We start from the raw sequence: 27,594 nt of genomic DNA, 5'->3' as shown, positions 1-27,594 counted from the left end.
CATGGCATTAGTGAGCCATACACAGCACATAACAAATAGCACTGAAATATTTTAAATTAAAAGATACTTTGTCCAGGCCTGCCATGTTCTTCAAAGCTCCAGAGACATTAGATATGGACTGCAGCAAAAATTCAGAGATTATAGAGGTCTTTTTGGATGAAGGAATAAAGTGTTGCTTTTTGTCTTGTTTGTTTCGAATGCTTTCCGGAAGACTTTATGCATAAATCCCTACTCTAAATATTTATTTCACTTTTTAAATATAAAATCCCTACTAGCATTTTGCTGGATTTTAGTTGCGTTTTTTTAAAACTTATATCTGATCTAATTCCTTTTATGTTTTTCATGATTACTATTTCTAGGTACAATATTGATGCCTTTGCATCAGTATTTTGACTGCATCTGTTACCTATTAAAATAACCACAAAATCATAGGTGGCGGTCCATGAGAAGCAAAATCCCCAATCCAAAGTACAGTAGTATATTGCTTATATTAGAACCAATCAAAAGTAACCAAGTATTAGGCAGCAAATGTTTTCAAGCCTACAGGAATCTTCATCATGCCAGACGGAAAGGAAAAGAATAAGAGAAAATGGGGGAAGTTGTTCCTCCACCAATATTCTGCAGTTTGTAAATAAAAAGAATTAAATTTAGGAGGTTTTTTAAATGAAGATTTAGATCAGTTTCGGAAAGTTTCCATACACACACAGGCCTGCTTGGAAAAGGAAAAATGACAGTATCCCCATGTTTTGGAAACACAAATTCCAGAAATGTATTCAGTCAAGTCTCTAGCACTAACCTGAAACTCAGATGTTCCTTCCAAGGCAGGGAAAAACAGAGAATCAAGGTAGAGTTTATATTCTCAATACAGAACATAAATGCAAAGTATTTCTCTAGGTTGCAAGTCAATAATTGTGCACACATGCTTAATAAACAAGTGAATAACAATGCTAACATAACTTACTACTTTCCCTATATATAAGTAGTGCTCCCAAGCACAGATGAACTCAGAGAGATGTCAAGAGTTAGCCAGTGTAAGCACTGTATAAGCCAGTGTAAGTACTTCTCACATCCATAAGAAGACCAACCAGGTGAGGCCAAGACCACAGCCCAGTACTGGTGGCAGCAGTAGAGCCAATGCACCGCTGGGGAGGGGGTGTGAAGGTGTGCCATATCAGACCCAGTGTAGAGCTTTGCCTAAGGGCCCCTATAAACCTGGCTCCTGCACTGGATGCAAAAAAGAAGGGAATTAAATACCAGGAGAGGTTTCTTACGTACTGGGAGATTTCTGACAAAAACAGGAAAATTGTGGGTTACAAAAACACATCTCCTCCAGAAATATAGGTCTGGTATTCAAAGGGGAAACAGGCCTGACCAAACAGGATGAATGTTCTCTGAGCCCAGTTTCTCCCTCTACATTAAGCTACGAAGTGAACTATGTTGTTTGCTGTTTGAAAGACAAAGGGTTGCCCTTCCCTTTGGGCAGCCTGAGGCAGCAATTTTCAACTGGCATGCTGCAACATGCTGGCGTGCCACAAAAGATCCACAGATGTGCTGCAGGAGTTTAGAGCACAGTGGCTGAAAGTCACTGGAAAACTTTTCCACATTATGTGGCTATAATTTTAGGGCAACTGGCAGACAATTAATTACTACAGACAGTTGTCCTAGACACAGAGCCTCAGAGTCACCCAGAAGCTGTAAGTGACATCACAGGAGGGTGGAGAGAGGGCAGACGGGAGGCGTGCTGGGGAGGTGGGGGTGGAGAAAGGGCGGACGGGAGGTATGCCGGGGGGGAGGGAGTGGGGAGGCAAGAGGTGGGTCCAGTGGAGCTCAGCTCCACTGGATCCTGACTGTTCATGTAGGGCTTGGCGCCCTACACGAACACCTTTACTTTACCATCAACCTTTTGTTCGGCGGTAAAGTGTGTAGCCCCATTGTGGGGCTGCTTCCCTTACCCGGGAGAAGGGGACAAAAGTCCCCTTCTCCCAAGGTGCCGCCCACGGCAGGCTGAGGAGTGCAGGATGTAGCAGCAGCCATTCTTGGTGCCGCTGCAGCCGTGCGCCCAGGGCAGCTCTGGATTGGGCTGTCCGAGGAGAGACTGAAGAGACATCAGAAAGAGCAAAAGGATGAGATGTGACGAAGGACAGATTATCAGTAAATTCTCTCTTTGACAGATACAGCTCTAATGACAGTTTTGATGTTTTCCCCTTTCTAATAGTCTACACAAAGCTTTAAGAGAAGGGGTGGTCAACCAAAACAATAGATGCATTTTGAAAAAGAAAAAAAAAGCAAATCAATCAAAGGTGGTGACAGTTTCAAGCAGAAATTACATAAAGCAGTGGCTCTCGAACTTTTCCAACTCGCACCTCCCCTGATCCTTGTAGCCATTGGCCACAGCTCCCCATTACAAGACCTCACCTCAGTTACCCCCAAAATGGGGACGAAGGTGTTATAATTATACACTAGAAACAAGGCTGCCAGCACTCTGAGGCTGCAATCCTAACCACACTTACCTGAGAGTCAGCCCCATTGAACAAAATAGGACTTACTTCTGAGTACACCTGGTTAGGATTGTGCCCTGAGTTTGTTAGCAGCACATCTGGAGGGTTTTGGAAAGGGAGGAAGTGATGAATTTGCTGGGGGAGGGGAAGACTTTGTTTTGTGTGTATCTGCTAATTGCAAACTGATGCAAACTGAGACCTAGAGACTGTTTGGCTGGAATCCTAACCCCACTTTCCTGGGAGTAAGTCCCATTGAACACAACAACAACAACAACAACAACAACAGGTATTTATATACCGACTTTCTTGGTCTTTATTCAAGACTTTATTCAAGGCGGTTTACAAAGACAAGCCTATTTAAATCCCTTATTAAATAGGGATTTTTACAATTGAAAGAAGGTTCTTTCTTTCAAGAACCACTACATTCAGGTGTTTCATTCCAATCTGGCTTCACATTCTGGCCTCTATCCTCCCACGCTCAGAGCAGATGGAACAGCTCAGCTGCAGCTTGCCAGCTGCTTCAAGGTCGCACGGTGCCGGTGGCCTCGAACTGGCGACCTTGTGGATGTTATCTTCAGGCAGACGGAGGCTCTACCCTCTAGACCAGACCTCCTGCCCAATAGGACAGAGGACTTACAATAGGACTTACTTACAATAGGACTTACTTCTGAGTAGACCTAGCTAGGATTGTGCCTTTTGTCTTAAAATAGCAGCCAACAGAGCCCCCTCCCCCCCCCAAAAGGAGGCAGGAGGAAAAAGGGGAATGGCTAAAAAGGAATGGGGATTTTTATTTTTAATCAATCTTTGGAAACAAAGCCATCAAGAGTGGCTTTTTTTCTTTTTTGAAGGGGGAGGAAAAAGAGAAAGGTGAGGATCCTTGTTTAAGCTGGCACAGACCCCAAGCCTATGAAGGTCTACTCAGAAGTAAGCCCTATTTGCATCAATGGGACTTACTCCAAGGAAAGTGTGGAAAGGATTGCAACCACACCCAGCAAGATTACAACTCACCCCAAAGTAGATGGGGGCTGCTCACACACATACACCCCAACATGCAGATGCCACCCGTTCCCCCCAGGCAAGATGGAGGGATGCAGGCTGGGGCATTTGGACACCCCCTCCCACTAGGAGCAGGCTGGCTCCTTCCTTCCCAAGCAGAGGAAAGCACTGCACTGCCTGTACTTACTGTAAAGCCTGCCAGGAGCTTGCCCTGTACTGATAAGATGCAGCACCTCCGCACTCTTCTCTCCTCCAGCCTTGATCAATCCCAGGATGCCCAGGGCGAGGGGCACACTGGGAAATGTAGTCCTTGGGGTGAGGTTGCACATGGAGAGAGCTCCATGCTGAGATGCGGCACCTCTGCCTGCCCAGCCAGCCTTCTCTCTCACCTCCCATGTTTCACATGCCCTCCCAGCCTCACACTGCCCCACCCACCTCATTCACAGCTGCAGAAAAGCAGCAAGTCCGCAGGCAGCATGTGCAGCTCAGCAGAGCAGAGCAACCCAGCCTCTCACCCCGAGATGCCTGGCGACACTCCTGGAGGCTAGCCACACCTCACTAGTGAGGCGGGATGCACAGATTGAATACCTCAGACATAAAGGTTCAAAGCATCTTTGCCAATATCCAAGGCTGGCAAATAATTCCAACACAAGTAGGTTCAGGTGTATCTGACATGAAAGGATCTATTTTTAGCTTACACTGTAAAGTGACTAAATATTCCTTTCATGTCACCAAGTAACTCTGTAGAAGAAATTCAAACTGAAAGCAGCAGTTAACCTATGTGAAACTAATCATAGATTTTAAAATGTGACTGATCAAGTCATAGATTTTTAAATATCAGATATTGTTTTCTTTTTAAATAGGCTTCCTTACATCATTTTGGATAAGGCAAGAGTGAGCAAACCGGTAGGTAAACAGACAAACAGGTCTATGCACCTAAGAGAGGTTCAAAGTCCCTAAACCAAATACAGTAAGAGTGAACAAAGGAAAGCAATACAGGGAGAAAGTGGCATTCATTTATTTACAAACTCAGAGAGAGAGAGAGAGAGAGAGAGAGAGAGAGAGAGAGAGAGAGATCAGGGTGTAAGAGTTATTCCATGCTATATTGCAGTTTATTTAAAATTATACAATATTTATTTTAAAATTATACAACATAGAGGATTTTTCCTGTAGGAAGTGTTGAAAATATCAAACTATTAAGTCCATTGCGTTGTTAAAGGCACTTGTATTATTCTACGTTGTCTTGTAGATTCCAATATATTCCTATTTTCCTCTTGTTAACCACAGACAGACAGACAGACAGACAGACAGACAGACAGACAGCAAAATAGTTCAAATGTACCTGGCTATAAATGGCTTAATTCCAATAAAATGAAAGATCTTGTGACATCTTAAGGTCAAGAATATTAATTCGTGCACTTTGTAGATTTTAGCCTCTGGTGTGCCGTGGGAGTTTAGCAGATCAGTGGCGGACCTGATGGGGCAAATGCTCCAGACATGGAAACTTGCGCACCTTTAGGACCCTGCAAAAGCCTCTCTGAGGCTACCGACGCTGTCGGAAACTGTGCTTCTGATTTGCTAGAAGCACAGTTTAAAGTGTTTGGAAAGCTTCAGGAGGTTTCCCCAACACGTCCTGGAGTTGCGTGAGGCTCTAGGAAGTGGGGGGCAGTGGCATCCTGAGGGGAGGTGCCATCATGAACCTTTGCCTCAGGGCATGGGGTTGGGGAGGTCTGCTACTGTAGCTGATGGTCATTTATTAGTAGGGCCACTGGGAGACGTGAGCCCCCCCCCCCACTAGCAGTGCGGTATTCCTTGTCCATTGTCTAAAAAGGGATGGCATGCCTTGACAATTTTAGCATCTTGTCAGTGTGTCCTGAGATAAAACAGGTTGAAAATTGCTGGTCTATAACATGATTTCAAGTCAGAGGTGAAAAACATTTGTACTAAGGCAGAACATTATTTTTGCATACATCCACTAAATAGAGGCTTTCATAGGAAAACTGGATTCTATTTCTTAAAAAAAATAGTTCTAAAGAAAAACTCCTGATGGTACACATAGTGCCAAGGTATTAGCCAGTGAATAATGATGACTGCAAAAGCCTTGAGCCATGCATAACTCTTACCCATCTTTGAATACACAGAATATAGTCACTACTCTTTCACAAGATTTTGTTTCTGTAGTAACACAAGCAATGTAAATCTCAGTCAGAAACTCACTCAATGCCAGGATAATCCAACTTCCAGCATTATAATAAGACGTGCAGAGATTGACCAAAGGCAAACACTGAGATGTATAGGCCAATCCTATGAGTTGTTCAGCAAACAAGTACATAGAAATGGGTGCAGTGACCACTACACCAGCATAACATTACAATCTGCGGCACTGCTCATGAAATTGTGTGCTAATTTTTCATGCTTTCCTGCTATGATGATGACTGAAACACTACTCATGCAAATCAGAACTGGGTGGAAAGGAGTTACAGTAGAAGTAGTCTGGGATAAGCAACCTATGAAGAATCCTACAAACATCTTGGTAACTCTCTCTCTCTCTCTCTCTCTCTCTCTCTCTCTGTGTGTGTTGAGACTGCAGACAGCATATAAAAACAGACAAGACCCATCGCTACATTAATGTGTTGCAACCCAGCTACGCACATCTAGAGAAACAGGGTACTCATTTATAATCTTCGCTTATTACTATGATTTGTTTCTCCATAAATGTATGTTTGCATTAACAGTAAATAATTTGGATGAAAGAATCAGAATATCAAATATGGTTTAATGTGACTGTCAACATTTTTAAGCACCACTTCCACCATTAAAAGCCTTAGCTAAAAAGCAGACTTGTGTTTGCATTTTCCACTGTAGTTGCCAGGCAACTACAAGTCTTTGAAACATTTAAATGTAGAAAATAATTTTGTTGGAGTCATTATAATTTTTATCATGCTGAAGGCCTGACTCATAAGTAAACATATATAGGATTGTACTGCACAATTACCAGAATTTGAAAACGTCAAAGGTACCATTCTCTGATGCTTTGAAACAGCCACTAACAAACAGTTCAAGGAATACCATGCATGCCACTCTGAACTTCTTGGAGAAAGGTGGAATACAAATCTAATGAATCAGTTTTTCTGGGGTAGAAGATGACATTTATTACCAGTGTGCAAACTTCTTGTTTCTGTAAAAAGAAAAGCTTAGCTAAGGAACAATGTTGATCCAGCTGCATCTCACAAATCCACCTCCCAGTCCACATGCTTCTACCTCAGAGTCTGCGTTTATGCAATATAGTCCAATCATATCCCGCTACATGGGTCAGGCAGGGACCAGGCAGCAACAGAGAGGTAAGTAAAAGTTTTCTACCTACCTGCTCTGCTCCTGTCTTGCCTACTTGGCAATGGGCCTACTTGGATCTGTGACAGCTCTTGGGCTGACATAAGTCCCAGTGGGTCCAACGGGACATGTTGAACTTGGGCTTAGGATGTTGGTGCAACCACTGCCACAGATATCAATCCCCAGTCTGCCCTTGACATGTCCTGGTCACATCCTGGGCTGGTCCTGATCCTGCCCTGAAATTCCCCTGGAATGCCCTTTCCACGAATTTACCTGCCTCAGTGGGGACTCTGGAGGTCATTGGTAGATGCTGGAGGGGCTGCCATCCAAAGGGTGCTGGACTTTGTGCCATTGCAGTGACTGCGTGCCAGAAGTCCAGGGCCTTGTGCTGACACAGCTCGAGTTTCTACAAGGCAAGGCTCAGACAGGCTGATCCAAATGTGTTGAATTAGGGATGCCCTTTATGAAAAAAGTCATATAGTTTCTGTGCATCCAGCAAAAATCTGCTAACATTGCAGCATTCTATTTTCCTTTGTATCGTTGTTGCTATTATAACATCCCACTGAAATCTGTATGAAACAGAAACAGTCGATTTACTTGGAAATTTGAGCTAGGAGTATTTTAACTGTGATTTTCATGTTCAGTGACCAAAAATGTATAAAGAATGGCTAACTCTGTTTTTGTGTAAAAATAAAAAAAAGTTAAAATTTGTTGAACAGTGTTACAGGTCAGGATCTCGACATAGACCTTTGCAACTCCCAATTTTGTTTGGCCACTGAACTGGAGGATGACAAGGAATGTGATAATAAAAAACAGCTCTTCCAATTCCATGGCATTGTAATTAGTAATTAGTAATGTCTTGTGTTGTGTATAGCCTTTTTAAGGGAAAAGCACAGAAGTTTCAGGCTGCTAGGCCTTGCAAGGAACTAGAAGAAATCACTTCATCTTTGCAGTAAAGGTCCGTCTGAGCGGTTGAGCAGTATGATCTTCTCAGAGGCCTGAACAGTACCAGGCTCAAATGACCAGAAACAACAGACAATCTTCAGGTGTCAAATACAGCACAAGTTACTTTACCAATCAAATTTTTTCTGCTCTGGGCCTTCAAATTGTCTGTACTTCTTGTACTTTCTTGCCCCTGTGCAGAAGTAAGTGACATGATGAGATAATGAAGAAACATAAAATTCATTCTTCATTGTAGTGTACTCTTAATGGTGCTTGGCTATGGGAGATGTAGTTATGGGGAGTGTCATGATGAGGGCCTGCACTTCAAAATCCAACACTACAGCACTATTGCCCACCTATAGTAACAAACAAGAGCCACATCTGCCACCTGCTCTATGTTGTAGCATGTGCACAGGCACTGGGCTTAGCTTTAGTATTTGGCAAACAACCGCAGGCACACCTGCTTGTTCAGAGCACACTCTAGAAGCCTTGAAATATGCTGAGTGTCTAAGCCCAGTGCAGTAAACAACAGGAGGTCATTATCTAAGAATGTGTGTGGTTAGCTAGAGTCCCAGCTAGTTGTAACTAGAAGCTTATCAGTATTGCTTCATGTGTTTAAAAGTTAATAAAAGGCTTGGAGGAAACTAAGTAAGGATCGTTCTCACTCTCACTCAATCTCGGTCCGTCCTGCTTCCGTCTTCCTCCCCAGCATCTATACTTTGAAACCGGTCTGCGTCTCATTCATTGCTCTGACTCCTTGCTGTTCCAGTTCTAACTCTCAAACCCCTTCAGTGCTTCTGCACTCCCTCAAGCAACAAGGCCTTAAGCCTTGGGTGCTTCCCAAAGCAGAATAGCACTGCTACATCTGTTCCAAAAGAATCAACAGAGGGCAGCAGTACACTGGAGATGAAACAAGGGAGCCAATCCTACCTAAATCAGCAATGCCACACCACTGGCATGGCTACCACCTGTGTACTGCAGGGGATTTTTGGCTGCTGGAAGACTCCTCAGGTAAGGGGACATTACACCTCTGCTGATCTCACACCTTCCCAGGACTGAACCGCCCGCCTCCCTGCCCTGTCACCACCATTTTTCCCACCCCTCCATCATTACACATACCCAAGTCTTGTTCAGTCCCTCTCTGCCTCCCTCCAACCCCCTGTGTGGACTTAAATGCTCCAGTGGATCTCCATGGTTTGCCAGCATGTGGGAGGCCACTCCGGTCTCCCTGCCAGCAGGCCCACTGTGTACGTTGGTGGAGGCTGTTTTGAAACTGCCATAAAGCAGTCTCTGCTGACTCAATACTAGTTATGCTGGCAGAGGAGGGGTATAGGATTGGGCCATCAGTGTTTCCAGACAGTGGGGCATATGAGGAGGCAACAACATCTGTAGCAGTATACCTAGTTCACTGAATGGCACTTTTCTTAGGATCTCCTACAACCTGGAGGCAATCTTGATAGGCACTGTGTACTAATGGACAACCTGGGCTTGCTTCTGAACCAAAGTTTGTCCTTTGTATCTACAAAACCAGGAAGTACGAATTCCCCACAAAGTGATTCTACGAGTGCTTTTATCATCCTTTCTTTCATCTCTCTCCTGTGCCTCCTTGTTTCCTTCCTCCCACACAGCTGTGGTAACCTCTTCTAACCTTGGAAAGTCACAGCATGAAGTAACAAATCAGTAAGTCTCTACAGCAGGACGGAGGTCACAGAGGTAAGCCATCAGTCTTGATTAAGGGGGAAACATCATTATTCATTAAATTTAATGGGATAGAAAAAACAAAGCAAGCATTAGGTATTTGCAAGTAGTGTTTAAGGAACCTGTTCTCTCCCCCCCCCCCACCCCTTGATGCCTGATCTGCTAAGGTCTTCAGTGCCCTTGGCTAACTTCTTTTGTGCTGGGCTCAGGCTACTTGGGTTTTTTAAGAATATTCTCAGATTCTACCCCACTATTAAACAGCTGCATAAGAAGCTACTTACAAATGTACATATACACATGCACATAAGCAGTTCCAAACTGTAATTTAAAAGTGCACATTTACACTTTTGCAGTGTGACAAAAGTGCAACTCAAAAGCACAGTTGATTCAACAGTTGTACCGCAGTGGATCTAATAGCTGCGTGTTGTGTAAAGGCTGTATCAACCCATCAGGAGCTGATCAGGATGCTCCTGCCTCACCTCCTGGTCCACTTACATAAACAGTTGTTTTTGTTGTTTGAGATCTTAATTCAGTTCAATCTTGACAAGTCCGTCTCATTTTCCAAAGACAGGGGGAGTGAAAGTACAGTCATTTAGCATGTCCATATCAAGGCAAAATTTGACTTTGATGAAACTGCTGTAACGTGCCTTGAGTCAGGCTATAAATATAATAAAACTGTTGTGAAAAAGCATGAATTTAAAATGAGAAGCAATAACAATTTCTAAAATGATCTGCACACAGGTTCAGAAAGTATTCTCTTTTGTTAGCTTCTAAGGGCAGCTCCATACATTATGAATGCTACAGGAATCACCAGTGTTTCCTACAGGAAAATACATATAGTTTAGAAGTCATACAGTGGCATTTCTAGGGGGAGTCCATAAGTACAAGTGACCCCAGGCAGTATGGTTGGAAGGGCATTGCCATCACCCCAGCTGGGCTGCCCAAGGGCCGCCTGCACATGCTGCCTCCTACCTAGAGATATTCCAAGGATCGGAGAGACCGTGTGTGGCCTTCCTGGCCCTCAGAAGGCCTTCTAAAGCCTCCAGAGGGCCTTTAAACATCACTTCCAGTTTTTTTATGAAAACCAGAAGTGACATTTGAAGGCCCTCTGAGGGCCAGGAAGACTGCGAGGTGCCACTCCAGCCTTCAGAATGTCTCTGGGGAGAAGCAATGGGCAGGGGGAGGGGGGGAGAACGGCACCTCCAGGTGGGGGTTTACACTTCTGGAGGTCTGCCCCTGGGCGCCACAGTGGTCAGGAACGCTACTGATGCCATATACCAGTGGTTCTCAAACTCTCCCAGAGAGTTTGAGAGCCACTAAGTTCTTGCATGGGTGGCAGGGGGGAGGCAGCAGGGGTGGGGGAAGGCAGTGACACGATCCCCAGGATCATGCCGCTCAGGGGAGGCGGAGTGCGATTGCTCCGCATCTACTTTCACTGCTGCGGAGAGCCCAGCTGCAGGTCGCGCCGGGCTCCCTGCACCCCTGGAAGGCTGCAGGGGCTTGGGTACATGTACCCAAGTCCCTGAAGCCTCCCTGAGCGGCACGATCCTGGGGATCGCGCCACTGCCTCTTCCCTGTCTCCAGGCTGCCCCTGCCCCTTAAGGGGGCAGGGGCCAGGGCCCGCAGGCTGGAGTGTCGCAACGCCTCAGTTTGAAAAGCCCTGCCATATACATATAACTTTAAAATACCAAGTACATATGACCAGGAACCTTGACTGTACATGCATGAATGACACCTGAACTCTAACAGCAATGAACGTGTAGGATTTCCTTAATTGTAAATCATCTCAAATAAGGTAGCATTAGGATTGTTCACACTATGGAAATAATCTATGACAATCTTGGAAAGCTGGAAGATTTATTTATTTACAGTTTTTCATAAAATTCCAGAAGCCTTAGGTGTGTTACAGCACATTTGAGAACACAATAATAGCCAACTGAAAATGAGTCTTAAAGTCATCAGCAAAATAATAATAAAAATCAATTCAACCAGTTTCCAGATCTCTAGCAAAAACCAGGCTCATCAAGAGTTTCATTAAACCCAGATTTGAATACTGAACTGTGCTACATCCAGATCTTCTCTTTCCATCTGTAATTTTGGAAAGTTGATTTTTATTATGCTTGCCCTCAGACATGTCATATTCAAATGCCAAATATTCAAAACAATAACCACAAATGAAGCGATGCACTGAACAAAGCAAAAAACAAACCCAAAGTCAGAAGAGAAGCACAAAACTGCACTGCAGTTATGAAGGGCAGGGCAGAGGGATGTTACAGCTTGTTCGATCAGGATGCAGGCAACAACTGAGGAAAGCAAGAAGAGTCTCGAGCAGATGCTCCAATGTCTGCACATTCCTATTTAAGATGTATTATTGTCACTCAGGATGAAAGCAGATGTTATGAGAAAGTGTAGTCTTGCCCTGTGTTTTGCTTGTAGGTTTTTTGTTTTGTAAATCTTATGTCAAAGGGCTTGAATCAGGGAAACAGCATGGCGGGGTGAAGCACTTTAGCACTTTGCCTTTGTGATTCCAAACCTGAATGCATTGCCTCCTTGCTATTTTTATTGGAAAGAAACCTTCCCCTGGAAATCAATGGAAGGGTTTTGTTTTTTCCCCCTCCAACTTCAAATAGCATGTAGGGGACACACAATTAGAATGTGAACAGTGGGACAAAGTGTAAAAGCACCATACAGTAGTTTCAGCTTTCTACAACCCCCCTTCCATATGCAATTTACAAAGAAAAAAATCCAGGAGCATTTTATGCATTAATCATAATGTATACTCTGGTCCTTAGACAGTACTTTCTTGCAGACAATGGCATGAAAACCAAAGCTATGATATGCCTCACTGAAAAACAAATTAAAAAAAACACTGTCTTAATTTTGAATTCCTCAATGGAAGTTTGTTTCTTCCAAAAGAAATCTCTCACTGGCAAGTCTAGTTTGGGAATAGAGGAAGATAAGAAATCCAAAGAACTGAGTAAATAGGATTTGTCTACTATTACTATATGATACTACTTTATTACGAGAATGAGTCATGTTGTCTTGTTCCATACAACACCATTATGCTTTTGCTGTACTAAGGATTTTTAAAAAAAGAGGAATAAGAAGTACCGGATAAACCTAGAATGCATGTAACCGTAGTCACCTAGGCAACCAAAAGAAAAAGAACAAATAAGTGAAGTGGGCAGGTAGCAGAAATTAAATAACTCTTTTTAAATTCCTTACTGCAGTGGTACTGGTATTTATTGTCACAGTCAAAGACCAGCAAAAAAACCAACACACCATACTGCCCTACAACAGGCGGAATTTAAAGTTTCAACATTAAAATACATTCAACATTAAAATGCAACATTAAAATACAATAAAATAGCCATCATAGTATTACGAACAAATAAGAAGGAGTAGCAATTAAAATTTCCTCTCATTATTAATAATGCCCATCTGGGTTTTGTAAGCAGCAGCCAAAAAACTTTCAGTTGGTCTTAAAAGCTGAGAATTAGCACCTGAAAGAAGTTTCTTGGCCATTTCTGTTTGTGACAAGCCCAAGAATTTTCTGCTCAGGGGAATAATAAACTTATCTCGGATTCCCTGATAAAATGGGCAAGAGAACATGACATGTTCAAGTGTCTCAACCTCCCCTGAACCACAGGGACACAGTCTTTCGGATATGGGGATCTTTCTGAAACAGCCCTCAACAAATGTCAAAGGAAGAGCTCTCCACCTAGTTAGGAAGAAAGCTCTCCTCTGCCCAGGAAGCTCTAATAATGAAAGATAAGTGGCGGGGCAGCTATATATCATGTTCAGAGGCAAGAAAATCTGGACATCTGCTGACATCTTCTTGTTGTTCAATGTCCCTCAGTCTCTGTTTTATAATCTCTCTTGCCTGAACCAAATCTATTGCCAGAACAATCTCTGGTGAAAACCCCAAGCATCTCAGCTTCATGTGTACCGCCTTGAGCCAGGTAGATTGAAAATTATCAATTAAAACCAAACAAGTTAGGCCTTGGGTCTTAAAATTTAGATTGAACCACGAATAAATGGATGCTCAGGCAATCCTAGCCTTGACCTTTAACAGGCCGGAATCAAGACGTAAGCTTGCATTAGACACATAGCTAGACACTTGAAATATAGATCTTAAAAATTTGGATTGGACAAGTGAGACAAAGGAAGAAGGGGAGGGGCCAAGAATTGTTCCATACAAAAGTTGGGGCAAGATCTTTGCAAGATATAATCCAATTGCTGCTGGAATATAACGGCCACCTTTAACATGAAAGAACTTGGTTATTGCACTTGCAGACTTCTGGCCAGCTGCAGCCACAGATTTGTGGTGAGCGGTTCTAGTTCCAGTGGAGTGCAGCATTACACCCAGATATTTATAGGAACTGACCTGCTCTATCTTATGGCCATTAATACTCCAGAGCCTGCAGTTAGGTCTCTTGCCAAAGGATATAATCTCGGTTTTCTGGTAATTAATGACCAGCTGGTTTTCTTCACAGAAAAGACTAAAACTATTAAGGGTCCTTCTAAATCCCACTGGGGTCCTTGAAAGGATAACTGTATCGTCCGCGTACAGTAGGACAGGTATCTTACGATTAGCTAACGCTGGAGGATGGAAGTCGGGAGAGCTCAAGTGATCCACCAAGCCATTTATACAGAAGTTAAATAAAAGGGGGGCAAGAACACAACCCTGCTTTACACCCTTATAAGTTGGAATAGCATTTGAGAGATTTCCATACCTGGAACATCTCACCTTAAGTGATGTGTTGGCCTTACTGCAGTGTCATTGTGAAGATACAACCAATTTGGGGCACACACCAACTTTGTTTACCAGGAAGGATATCTTAATAGAGGACACTGCTACAGAAAAATACAAAGGACTAACAGCCCAATCCGGAGTTGCGGGGGCTGCAGCAGCACCAAGAATGGTTGCCACCGCATCTTGTGTGCTTCAAGCAGCCACAGGCAGCACCTTGGGAGAAGCTGCAATGGGGCTACTCAATTCACAGCCAACAAACAGGTCGGCGGTGAATCAAGTGCCTCTGTGTCGGGCGGTGAGCCCAACAGAGGTCCCGCCTCCCTCCCCACTCCCTCCCCCTGCCACACCTCCCACTGCCCTCTCCCCACCTCTTGCCTCCCCAGAACGCCTCCTCCCCACCCTCCCCGGAACGCCTTCTCCCCATCTTACCCCACACCCCATGTGACTGCCAAGGGGCTGAGGTCAGGTGCCGACCTGGCAAGAGCCAGCACTGGGCTACCACCAGCATTTGAAAGGCATTAGGGCTTGTAAATGTGCCTTATGGCATGTTTATGGCCTAATGGCATGTTTGCGACAGTGCGCACCAGTGGTTGGGCTCTTAAGTTCTTCACACTACCACTAGCTGCTACCATTTTTGTACTTCAGAGCTCCCTTTACAAGTACACTGAGCAAGTTCTTTGTAATACATTTTAACGCCCAGATATTTCTTGCTTGTGTTGCTTTATAAGCCTCTCTCTTTCTCTGCAAATAAAAATTACAACTTGAGTGATAGCTATATTCAATTTGCTCCTTCTTCAAACATGAGTCACTTCGACCATGTATTTGGCAGCCCAACTCAGTGTTCAGTTTCCTCATTTTTTCCTTAAGTTTCATTATTTTCATACTTGCTACATAAAACTCATCACACTGTAAAAGCTGAGGCACATTTATAGTGCTCAGAGCACAAAGTACACTTCACCACGCCCAGGCACTAATTTTGTCATGGTGCACTGCAGTGGAACTCCCCAGTCCTGGGACTGGCACAAAGGTCCGTGATGGCACCCCCCATGGGATGTCATCAGCCCCCCCCACAAAAAGCCACCCCCCCACTCACCTGAGGCTCACGGAGCCTTGTGCAACCTCCAACCCTTCTTAGGGAAGCCTCTGTGAGGTTCCCCGACACTTCAAACTGTGCTTCTGGAAAACTGGAAGCACAGTTTCCGGCCCCCTCAGAGAGGCACCTGCAAGGTCCTAGCAGTTCACGCCTGGGGCTTTTGCCCCACTGGACCGTATGACAGGTCGGCAACTGCTGATGCAACTCCTAGGAAACATATTAAGGGCCGAATTCTATCCAGCATAGGAGCAATGGCTCCCAAAGGATATCGCTAGATCCTCTGCAGGATCCAGGCAGGCTGGCAGTCTCCTCAGGGGAAGGGGACATTTGTTCCCTACCTTATTATCCTTAATAAACTCAAGTAATTTTATTCTCTGAGCAACACTTTGAGGCTTTGCCTCATCTTTTGGAACTGCAGACCATTTTACCCTCATAGGCCACAGGTGCAGCCTTTAGAAAACATCCAGATCATGACAACTTGTGGTTTCCATTTGGTAATACCATGAACAATCTCTCTTTTGCCCTCTCTTACTCACTTGCACACATACATACACATCCATTTCACCCCCAGAACAGACACACATAATAACATAGCCCATTCACAAGTAAGTCTAAGATTTAAAAAAAAAAAAAAAGCTTTTCACTGCTCAACTTCAAACCCATCTACCAATTTTGACAAAAAAGGAAGTCAGCATAGCAATAAATTGGTGCAATCAGGCTATACTGATATAATTTGAAGACTTGCTGTTGATTAATGCAGCATGGACTGCATTCACAGCCATCATAAAACACATAAAGAAAGTCTCATAATAGCTAATGCCATGGAAATAAGAACCATGCGGATCATGTTTCTCCCAGTAAAGAGTAAAGAACATAGTACAACTCCACTTCTTTAATTTATGAAAAAGAGATGCTGTCCACTTCCTCCAATGGTGGGATGCCTATATCAAAAAGAGGTGGGGAAAGGCACGCTGGGTTCCATCTGGTGCCCAAGGACTACTCCATAAACAGACCTACTGTTGGAAAGGGGTTTTATTTTCAAGCATGGTGTACAAGAATGTCCGCCTGACATGTCGTGTGACCCTGTTAGCCCCCTCATTACCCTCACTGGGGTATCGTTCCTATGTTGCTTATAATCAGGGAGTTGGGGCTGCCAAGGAGAAAAAGTTGTGCCCACCAGGGAACCCCTCTCAGGGTGGCGGTGGTCAGCCCCTGGGATCAGGGATTGGGGAAGCAGCCCTCAGCCCCTTCCAAGTTCAGGGAGTCTATGGTCCTGGTCCTTCAAGTGAAATCATTCCTACCTTTCTTCCCACCTCTCCTCTGCTGCTCCTTTCTCTCTCGCAGGGCTGACTCTCCTTTTCTCCTCTTGGGCTCTTCATCCCCCTAATCCGGTTCTGGCTCCACTTGCTCTCCTTTACCATCCTCCCCTTCCCTCACCCACACATTACTCCTTCCACCTCACATTTCATCATCTGTTACTCCTCTCTATCCTATTTCCCCCTTCTTTGCTCAAGCCTTCATTGCTTGCCTCCTCCTTTCCCCCCGTCTCTGCATGTTTCCCAATCCACCCTCTTCTAACTCTATTCCTTCCTGATTAGCTTCCCCAGCCAGCTGCCTCCTGCTGTTGCTGGTTCTGAGAACCCAGGAACGTTGTAATCCTTGGGCACCACAGATCCACTCTGCCAGCAAGGCTTGTGTGAACCAAGCTCCTCTCCCAAAAGGCCTGGAATGCCACAAGAGGGAAGTAGTGAAATTGTGTCATGAGAGATTAAAGAGTAATGCGTACATAATTTGGGAGTGCTAGTTCAATATTCTTCATATTTTTCAGCACAAATTGTTACTATTCAGATTTTCTTGCGATTTCCACAACTCTGTAAGTAAAGATCTCAATGGAATACATCTAAACTTGATGGAAACTCTACACTTCTGTCTCACCACAGGAGCAATAGTTCTTTTTGGATACAAAGGTAACAAACATTCCAGTGGGTGAAGAACTTTTATTCATTAGAGTGAAATATGAACAGCACTGTGTTTACTGCAACAAGCAGTCAATAAAATACAAACACGATGAGCAATCCTTATAACCTTCTGGGTTGCTCTAGGACACCCCACTGTACTGCAACAGACTTACTCCAATGGCCATTCGGGTGTGTGATGCCTGACCCACAACTTAAGCTTGCACCAAGGTGTACTCCTGAAAAAAATCTTGAAGTGCTTGAAAGACTCTGCAACTATGCTTACTACTAATTAGACTACTAATTAGGTGTCTACGTTGAATGATGTTTATAAATTTATTGGCTGGAGAAGGCATGCTCATTTAGTTCTCAGACCCTCGTGCCTCCCATCTCCAGGTGTCTGGCCTTGAAATGGTACCTAGTGCTTTCCAAAATAAGAAAAGCAGGGGCAAACCCTTCCAGCTGCCCAGTCATTGCAATGGATCATCAACATGATTTATGCACCCAATTAAGGGCTAAACAATGCTCTAAAAAAGTTTTTTCAAATTAATAAGAATCTACTCCACTCTTCTACAGGCTTCTATCCCCTGAAGGGTCCAAAAAGATTGAAAGAGGCATGCGGTACACCACCAGCAACTCTAAATACAATGGTTCTTTCGCACTTTGCAAATACAACTTGATGCCGTTTACTTCGCAAACTTGAAAACTTCATGGAGCCTGAGTTCAAATCTAACTCACTGAAAATCTGATGAAAAACTGTCACTGTGCCAAGGTTCAGTGCAAATGTACATAAATGGCTTGACTTTCCTGGACAAAAAGACCACTTTTTCCTTTAAGCTGTGTCATGTCCTTGACCAGACATCAACACGCACATCATAGATTTTCTGAGAAGCAATCACTCTCACTCACTACTTTACATGTTATTTTTAAGCTTTTCTGTGTTCAAAAAGCAGATTGTGAAGTGGCGGAAAGGACTGCTGTTTGGCAAACATTCCACTTCTTTCACACAAACATTGTACTGTAGGTAGAGAGTTCACGAAATGCAGCCAAGATTTGAGAGAACAGTTCCGCGTGATGTTGACTACACTGCTTATGTGACAAAATCTATTTGAGAGCAATTACAGAAACATTTTCAGTGACTGCTTCATAATTATAGCATTGGATTTGTGTAGAAGTTCTTTTAAAGTCAAATTTAGACCAGTTTTCTCCAGGGTTGAAAGAGCTTACTCTTTGGCTAACTTCTAGAAACCAAGGTAAGTGGAACTGTGAAGTTTTCCCTTAAGGTGACTGAACATTGTTGTTGTTTTTTTTTCCTATATTTTAATTTCCAGTGGGAAAGAACTGCAGTGGAAAAAGCCTGATTTGCTGGCTTCATGCTATAAAAGAGTCAGGCTCAAAACTGTCAACAGAGGAATTAAATACACCCCTCTTGAAATCAAACAGTAGTGGGATGTGGTGAGTCTGGGAGATGAGGCAATCTGTTCCCTCTGAGCGAATCTGAGTGAACTGAGATTCATCAGGCAAAATTGTAAAGATACGAGATGTTTATTAAATATCAAAAGCCACAGAATAGCAAAAGGAATGGAAAGATATAAAGATAAAAAAACAAGGTATTGATAGTCCAGCAAAAAAAGAAAAAGGGGGGAGCAACCAATGACATTACTAAAGAGTGTGGACCGCACCAGGTTACACCATGGGAGGGTGACACCCAAATGACTGCCTATAAAATTTCTGGGTTCAAACAAGTAATTTCACCCACCTGAGAACATGAAGGCCAAAAACAATAGGAAGGCAGAGGGCTAATCACTCTCCATTCCAAGGCTCTTGGGACAAATGAGGCTTGTCACCGAGGAATGGCCCATCCTCACCCTGAAGGTCACCTGCGCACAGTGGTGCCAGGGCCACACTGGGTGACACCAACCCTAGTAATGCCACTGGGGGCAGCAAAGGTCAGCAAGTATGTTGAAATACAAGTGGCAAATAAAACAAAACCTGACACAACTTCTCTGGGTACTTCCTCTACCCTACATATTCTTGCTCTTCCAAGAGTTGCTCCCTTGATTCTTCCTCATCAGGTGGGTAAGCCCTTTTGAACCATCAAAGACTCCCAACAGGATCTGGACAAATGCACAAAGGGGTGCGTATGACCCCTGCATTTTATAGCCTGTGGAAGTCAACCAGATTTCACCTGTCTGACTGGGTTACCTGAGCCCCTGAACGTCCCACTCCTGAAGATCAGTTGACTTTATAGTCCAATGACCTGGCTCAAAGCCAAATTTTTTCCTTACCAGTCAGTTGAGAAAGGAGAAGGACGCTAACAACAAAGAGCAACTACTGTATCTGGATGACTGAGAAGTCCTTTAGCATGTGGAGACAACACAAAGGGATAATCAGGCAAAAAATGGGAGGGGGCAGGAATCACAGCCTATGATTCAAAGGTTTTCACCATACCACCTCTACAATGTTGTCTGATTGATAAACAGTTGGTAGTACAACAGATCCCTAATGATTGAGATTTTGTATTGACTTGCACTGTGCAATTTATGTCTTGATATTATGGTAGGTTGCTATCAAACTCAAATTTCAAAGATGAAATTAACAAAAGGAAAAGAATAAGACACACTACATATTAGATTACAGAAACATTTTTTAAAAAACAGTTCTCACTGTGGTGCAGTTGTCCCACTGATTTCCAGAAAACTTAAGCACACCTAACATTTTTAAAATTGTGCCAAGGATGATTAATAATAAAAGTGTCTTGTAGAATGCAATTTTTTCTTGGTATCTTGAGGAAAACGAGACTGGTTTGGAATACACAAGTCCTCAGAACAGAGGAGGACATACATCATATGATTACTATTTATAGTAGCAGAGTACATCATCAAGCACAAAAGTTTTTTGGGTAGTGAGAGAGTACTTTGTTCCTTTAATAAGAAGCTAATATAGTCATATTTTCTGTGCTTCCTATATTCCAATTTTACTACATAACATGATTGGCATAGAAGGCCATAAACTACAAACCTTAAGAGAAAAAACTCCTCTACAACACTGGTTCTCAAACATTTAGCACTGGGACCCACTTTTTAGAATGAGAATCTGTCAGGACCCATCAGAAGTGATGTCATGACCGGAAGTGAAATAATCAAGCAGGAACATTTTTAACAATCCTAGGCTGCAATCCTACCCACACTTACCCAAGAGTCCCATTTACTATCATTGTTACAAGCATATCCATAGTAGGCTGTTAAAAGTACAGTTCCCCAAATGCAGTCACATAACACGGCAGCCTCAAGTCTAATATATTAAAAATAAAATACTGAAATGAATGGGGACCCACCTGAAACAGGCTTACGACCCACCTAGTGGGTCCCGACCTACAGTTTCAGAAGCACTGCTCTACAAAATCACTGTGAGTAAAATACCAGCCCCAAATATAATTTAGTACTAGGGACAATGAAAACCTCTTTAAATATATCAGAGGCAGAAAGCCACCAGATGACAAAAGGCATGATGGGATTACTGAAGGGGAACAAGGAGATAGCAGAGAAGCTAAACAAATTATTTGCATTAGACCTCATTGTGTAAGATTCTGGATAGATACCACCCCTAAATTGCTTATTTTTTTCAGGGATGACATCTGAAGAATGAAGTTAAATGATGGATATAAGATATTAAGTTCTAGGTCTAAGACAAATTAAACATTAACAAGCTACCAGATCTAATCAGCATACACCCAATAATTCTTAAAGAGTTCAAACAATATCGCTAATACAAAACAAAAATACAAAATGGATGGTGTTCACAACAAAACAAAGTAAGGTGTGTGGTCTCTCATGAATCTGAATCAGAGCCAGTTCTATTTTACTTGTTCACACATGATCTGGAGTCGGGGGTGAACACAGAGGTAGGCAAGTTTGCAGATGCCTGCAAAGGAGTCCTGGCAAGTCAGGTTGCGCAGAATGGTGCAGGGAGGGATGAGGGAGAGATTAGGACAGGGAGAGTGTGTGTGAAAGCCAGAAATGGTGCAGTACTGGTGGTAGCAGTGCTGCTAATAGCCTACCCCTGGCCTCTTCCTGTCTTCCTAGGCCCACTTAGATTTTTGCAAAATCAGTGGCACAGGTCCAAACTGATCCCAGTGGGGCATCAAGGGCTTACAGCCAGGCACAACAATAAATGTTCTTATCTAGAGAAGACCTCAGGAACTCCCCCCCCCCCCACGCAAGTGGCAGTGCACCCTCTGGTGGAATGGCTGCATTGGCAGGGGGAGTTAGAATTGGGCTACTAGTTGAGCTAGTCATGATTAAATCCCACTGAAATCAACAGGATTCAACCTGTTTTTGGTTGTATAGTAGACGACCATGGTAAATATGAAAGCTCACAATTCACCCTGTCTGCCTGCTTGGTGAAGCCTGAAGTTCAGGCAAACTTCACCAGTTGTCTGTCTGCTCCTTTAGCAAGGCCTGAGCTTCAGCATTCACACTTTGCCTATCCATTTAGCAAGGCTTGAGAATGGTAGACACTCATTGGCTGTTTAGTGTTATGCCTAGTTAGCTCACTGCATACCATAGGAGCTCAATTCTTTACCACCTCCCCGTACAGTTGCGCCAAAAACCAGCAGAGGGGTAGAACAAGAGGCTTTGGAGGGGAAAGGGGAATCTTCCCTGGCAGTAGGTACATTTCTCCCAGAAATGCCAATGTCACTTTGGATTTCACCAGTAGATTAGAAACTGCACAGGTGTGCTCCACAACAGTCTGTCTGTTGCTGTCCAGAATCGCCAGTAGGCTGAAGGGATGTTGTTGCAAGCGTTTGTCTAAACAACATTCCTGTCCCATATATATGCTTTCTTTTCTCTACAGTATTTTCTGTATATTAACTCCCTCTTGCTTTTGTATATCAATAAATCTCTTACCAACATACATGGTGCTCTATGGATAGCCAAGGCTATACTTGGTTATCCCCCAAATCTAAGAAAAGCAGAGTCTAGCTGGACCAGCCTCTGGATTTCATGACACAACCCACTGTAAAGAGCTCCAAAAAAGAATATAAAATTAAGTGCATAGGAACAGAATGACAAATGAGATTCACACAAAGAGAACAAATGAAACGAGTGTTGCACATCTGGACAAAAACTGCCAAATGTTGATGGCATGTTCTGTGTTAGGGATTATTAGGAAAGGGACTGAAGATAAAATGGCTAGTATCATACTGTCCTTATATAAATAAGGTCCCATTTGGAATACAATGTATAGTTCTGTCACATCAGGGTAGGGGAGTCACAGAGCTAGAAAAGGCACAGAAAAGGACAACCAAAATTATCAAGGGGTTTGAGCATCTTTCCAATGTGCAAAAGCTGAAGCACTTGGGGTTTTTTTGTTTAGGAAAAAAAACTTTGGGTGAAGGGCCATAATACAGCTTCATAAAATTATGAATGATATGAAGGAAGTGGATAGAAATAGTGTTTTCTTCCTCTCATAAATCTAGAACTCATAGTTGCCCACGGAAATTAATTAGCAAGTAAATTTAGGACCAATGATAGGAGGTGCTTCTTTACACAAGGAATGGAATTAACTGCCATGAGATGCAGTGATGGCTACTGGCCTTAAAAGAGGATTCAAAATATTTCTGAAGGAAAGGTTTATCAACAGGTATTGCCCATGACAGCTAAATAAATGCATAACACAAAATTCAATAAAATCATGAATGGAATCTCTAGGTTCTGGTACAGAATACCAGTTACTGGAAGTCAAATGGGGGGGGGGGGAGAGATGTTGTTGTAATCATGCCCTTATTGTAGAGGAAGCGGAACAGGATGCTGGAGAGAATGGACTCTCTCACAGTCCTTATGCGCCTTTGATTTATTTATTAAAATGTTATCTCCTGGATCTTATTGAAAGATAACCAAAGTGGCTAACAAGTAAAACAATTAAGCATTTTTTAAAAAACCAAACAAATAAGAAAAGTGACAAAAGCAATATAGCAATAAAGCAGTAAAGAAACATAACAAACAATTTAACAAATGCTTACCAGGAGAAACTCACAATAGAAAAATGAGCAAAAGTGGCAACCGGCAATAACAGGGCTGGCTAAATGAAAGCAGATTTAATTTAACCTAAGGGCCTTCCAAAACAGTCAGGTTTCAGCCTGGTGCCTCAAAATGTACAGTTCTGGAGCCTTTCTTGAGAGGGTATCTGAAAAAGTTGGTGCCACGACTGAAAAGGCAACAAACAGCATTTATTTAATTTTTTTTATATTAATTTTTACTAAATTCTTCAAATGCCTGGTCCATATATAAAACGAATATTAAGTTTTCAGGAAAAAGGATTGTATAATTATTACAGATAATCCTTAATGTCTGAAATAAATTATCAGCTACTGTTGTGCCCTACTCCCTATTTGAATGGAACTGAAAGCAGAGCTTGCATCCGCAAAATGAGCGAGCTTAAAGGCTAGACATTTAATATCCTGCTACTTCACTGGGAGGAAGTATTTTCATTTGGCTACCTCTTGGAATTCAGGGTGAGTTAAGGACAAAAAGGGTGTTACAGCCAACTGGGTTAATGACATTGCGTGTTCATACAGGCCTCAGTGATCTAAAATAAACTCTTTCTCAAGCATGCATCCCAAACAACATGGAAAAGAATTGATGTTTTCAGTCTCTTCCAAGACAGCTTGTGCTTGACAGCAGGGAGCATGGGATTCAAAATACAAGCTGATAATCTTGCATTTCATTCAGTAAAAAAGACTTGATAATTAGCAACATTCTGCCTGTTTAAAAAGAAATTAGACTAACATTTTACGTTGCCCTCTTCTCTGGCTGTACTTACTGTGTCCTCTTGAAATATTTTTTCAAGACTAAAGGGACTTTCAAACACACATTATTTCAAAAACACATTATTTCTATAAAACAAGCTTTCAATTTAAGAAATAATGGCACTCAAGCTATATTAAAAAGGAGGTTCATAACCTAAAGGTTGGTTGGTGCATATGTCACAATAAGAACTGATCACCAAAGAAATACCCGGTATCTTTCAAAAATAGCCTTTGGAAATGCACTGGCAACATGAGCCTCTCCTTCTCCCTGTGCTGAATGCAAACATTGTTTAACTGAGCTAAGATATCACTCTGTGTTACTAGCAGCATCCTCTCTTCTTCCTCAGTGAATGGACCAATCCTATCCTTCCCCCCACTGATGCATCTGCATCGAAAAGGTGCACCCTCTATCCAGCGGGGTGGAGTGGGAGGATTCAGTGGGGAAAGGGGATTTAAAACCCCTTTTCCCTCTGTGAGCCTCCTGACCCACAATGGGTCTCCTTGGTCCTGCACTGGATCTTGCGACTTTACTGGTGCAATTCCAAAGAGAGAAAGGGGACAGAAAAGGCTGCTGCCAGAGGGGATAAGATCCAACATGTACCATTCCCACCAGATCCACACCCTCCTGCAGCCTCCCTGCCCTGTTCCTCCCCTCTCCCCACCCAGTTTCACCCCTCCCTACCCCTGTTCCCCCCTCTCCCACCCCCTCCCGCCTCTCCCGCTGGCTTACCTGCTCCAACAGGCAGTGGCCCAGTGATACACACAAAAAGGCACCAGCCTTCCCACCAGAGCTTTGGCTGTGTACTATTTGGCGTGCTGCCAGAGCATGCTGCATGGCTGCTTTCAGCAGCCAGTGCTGACAGAATGCTAGTTCTGTCAGCACAAAGAGCCAGTAGAATTGGTCAGTAAATCTGTCTAGACCTCAGTCTCCTCTAGGACCAAATCAGTGTTGTAGTGCTAAACCAGAAGTAAAGGTACCAAAACAAAGAAACAGTCTGGAAAGGGTGGCATTCCAGGGTTTGAAGTGTGGTGTCTGTTCTGACCTGAGGTTCCACAGCCATCAGGGTATACTTCATCTTGTATTTGCACTAACAACTATCAGTGCCAACCCCATGTGACGTGCAGGTGTTTTGCACACTAACCTGACTCTGATCTGTAAATGATAATTGAATCACTACAATTCTTTCATATTTAGTTTCTCTTTTCAAAGGCAAACTACCACTTCAGCCTAATTTCCACCTTTAAAATGACATAGGTAGAAATAGTGAATCTAGCTTTCTCCATTCATCCAAGTCCTGACTGGGGTCAGCCAGTGGCGTAGGTAGGTCATTTAACACCTGGGGCCCATAAATTTTTGTCACCCCCATATTATTTAATTAATTAAACGTATTTTTATACCACCTTTCCTCTAAGGAGCTCAGGGTGGTGCCCATGCTTCCCCCCCTTATTTTGTCCACCCAACAACATTGTGAGGTAGGTGAGACTAAGAGATAGTAATAGTCATGACATGGAATGAATATTAATAACAGCCAGAAAATAAATGCAGTGAATATTTCCCCACAAGCAATGGATGAAATTCTGCATCAAATGGTATACAACATGATGGTATTATTCCTAAAAGCCACCATTTCCACAACTTTGGTCACTAAGGTGTCACCCCCTCCCCCCCAGATATCTCATTGACCTGTTTTGAGTTAAGGCAGTGGTTCTCAAACATTTAGCACCAGGACCCACTTTTTAGAATGACAATCTGTCTGGGACCCACCAGAAGTGATGTCATGGCTGGAAGTGACATCATCAAGCAAAATAAATAATTATAAATAATTAAATTAAGGAAAAACAAATAATTAAATAATGGGAAGCCAGCCCTGTTCTACCAAGTGAATTATCTCTGTAGCGTGCCTGCAATAACACCCCCCCACACACACACAAATAAATCATTGAGGTTTTCAGCCCTCCCCAATGCCCACCTTACCAGCTCAAGCCTGTTTTATTCTTTTAGGGGGAGGTGCTGCTTTCTGAAGCATTTGTTTAGCTCCCCTTTCATCAGATCAGGACCATGGTGCTAGCCTCGTATTCCCCTGCGCCCGACTTGACCAGGGGCCAATGCATGTTTACTTACTAATGAGTAAACACAGCCATGTGAATTAGTTTCGCTTTCCATAGGGCTCAATACATTCGTAAGCTTAGAAGGAGGGACCTCCTTCTCTGGTGTTTTTTGGGGGCTGAGTTCATTGGATCAGGACCATTCTGATGTAATTGAGTTCCTCTCGGCCTGCCCTTTCCAAAGGACTAAGGCAAGTTGGTCTACTCATGTGTAAAAGCTTGATATGGCTCAGATTCACTTTCCATAGGGCTCCATGCATTTTTTATTTTCTGGTTTTTGGTCATAACTTTTGATAGAAAGGAGATATTTCACTCTGGTTTTATTCATTGCATTCTGCTGGAAATTCCGCATCCAACAGTATATAGCATGATGGCATTATTCCTAATCACCACAATGTTAGCGATTTTGATCACTTGTGGTGTCACCCCCCCCCCCAAGGCTGGTACCTAAGGCGGACTGCCCCCAACCCTCGCTAGCTGCACCATTGGGGTCACCTCCCCCAGTCAGCCAGTACTTATAAAAAGGAGGGGCTTACATTAGGAAGCATGCTAAAAATGCATGCATTTGCCCGTTCAAGGGAAACTGGAAGTGGTTTTTCTTTTCCGCCTTTCCTAGCCATTCTGAATCTCGCAGAGGCAGTGGGTTAACATGCGCTGCCTCTCTGGGGTTCAGAAAGTGTCTGGGTGGGGCCGAGTCTGTCTTAAGACTCAAATCTGTGGATACAGATACAGCCTCAAATCTGAGGCTCCACATGTATTTTTAAGAGTAGTTGCTCTGGAAAAATTCAAAGTGAATATTTTCAGGTTATTTTTAGGTCAAAGTGGATATTTTTAAGTCCATGATGATGGAAACACTAAAACAATAATTAGCACTGTAATTTCTCTCCCCCCCCTTTTTGTTACATACCTATAGCTTTTGATTTCACTGGCAACAGAGCTAAGTTAGAGGTTAAAGGATTTTTATTGAGATATTTGGTATGCATTACTGCAATATTTAATCTAGGCTATCAGGAGATGGAAAAAATGATGGTTCAGAAGAATGTGGTTTGAATCCCTTTTTACCTGTTTTAAATTTTCCTGAATATATCCCAAATTATATAATGTTGGATTTTTTTAAAACAATCTTGAAATGCACACACTAGTTTTTCTACACCCATGGTGTCCCACCTCTTTTGTGTGTTACAACAAAAGCTGGCCTGACTTGTTAACATGAAATTCAATTCATATACAGGTCCAGCCTTGTTATACATGGATTTTTTATGCACGAATTTGACTCAACATGAATGGCCACTGCAAATGAGAAGGAATGTGCTCATCCCTGGAGAAGGGGAAAATGCACCCCTTTAAAATCAGTTTAAAAAACGGAACAGTCCTTTAACAACAGCCTCCTTAATATGAGAGAGAGAGAG

At 43.1% G+C, this 27,594-nt stretch overlaps 1 protein-coding gene across 2 annotated transcripts in view; it reads right to left on the bottom strand.

The window, feature by feature from the left end:
- The window catches only part of SLC35F3 (solute carrier family 35 member F3), a 168,813-nt gene that overhangs the window by 113,431 nt on the left and 27,788 nt on the right, over positions 1-27,594 (bottom strand). Inside the window, exon 3 of one of the 2 annotated variants that reach the window (XM_066611447.1) lies at positions 25,151-25,155. The exons of the other annotated variant lie outside the window; for it this stretch is intronic. Within the exon in view, the coding sequence (XP_066467544.1) occupies positions 25,151-25,155 (5 nt within the window). The remainder of the gene's footprint in view (positions 1-25,150; positions 25,156-27,594) is intronic. 2 annotated transcript variants of the gene reach the window in all.

This window comes from Tiliqua scincoides, chromosome 1, assembly GCF_035046505.1.
Source record: "Tiliqua scincoides isolate rTilSci1 chromosome 1, rTilSci1.hap2, whole genome shotgun sequence".
NCBI lineage: Eukaryota > Metazoa > Chordata > Lepidosauria > Squamata > Scincidae > Tiliqua > Tiliqua scincoides.
Note: the sequence above shows the minus strand (reverse complement) of the source record. Positions and strands in the feature narration are given on the sequence as shown.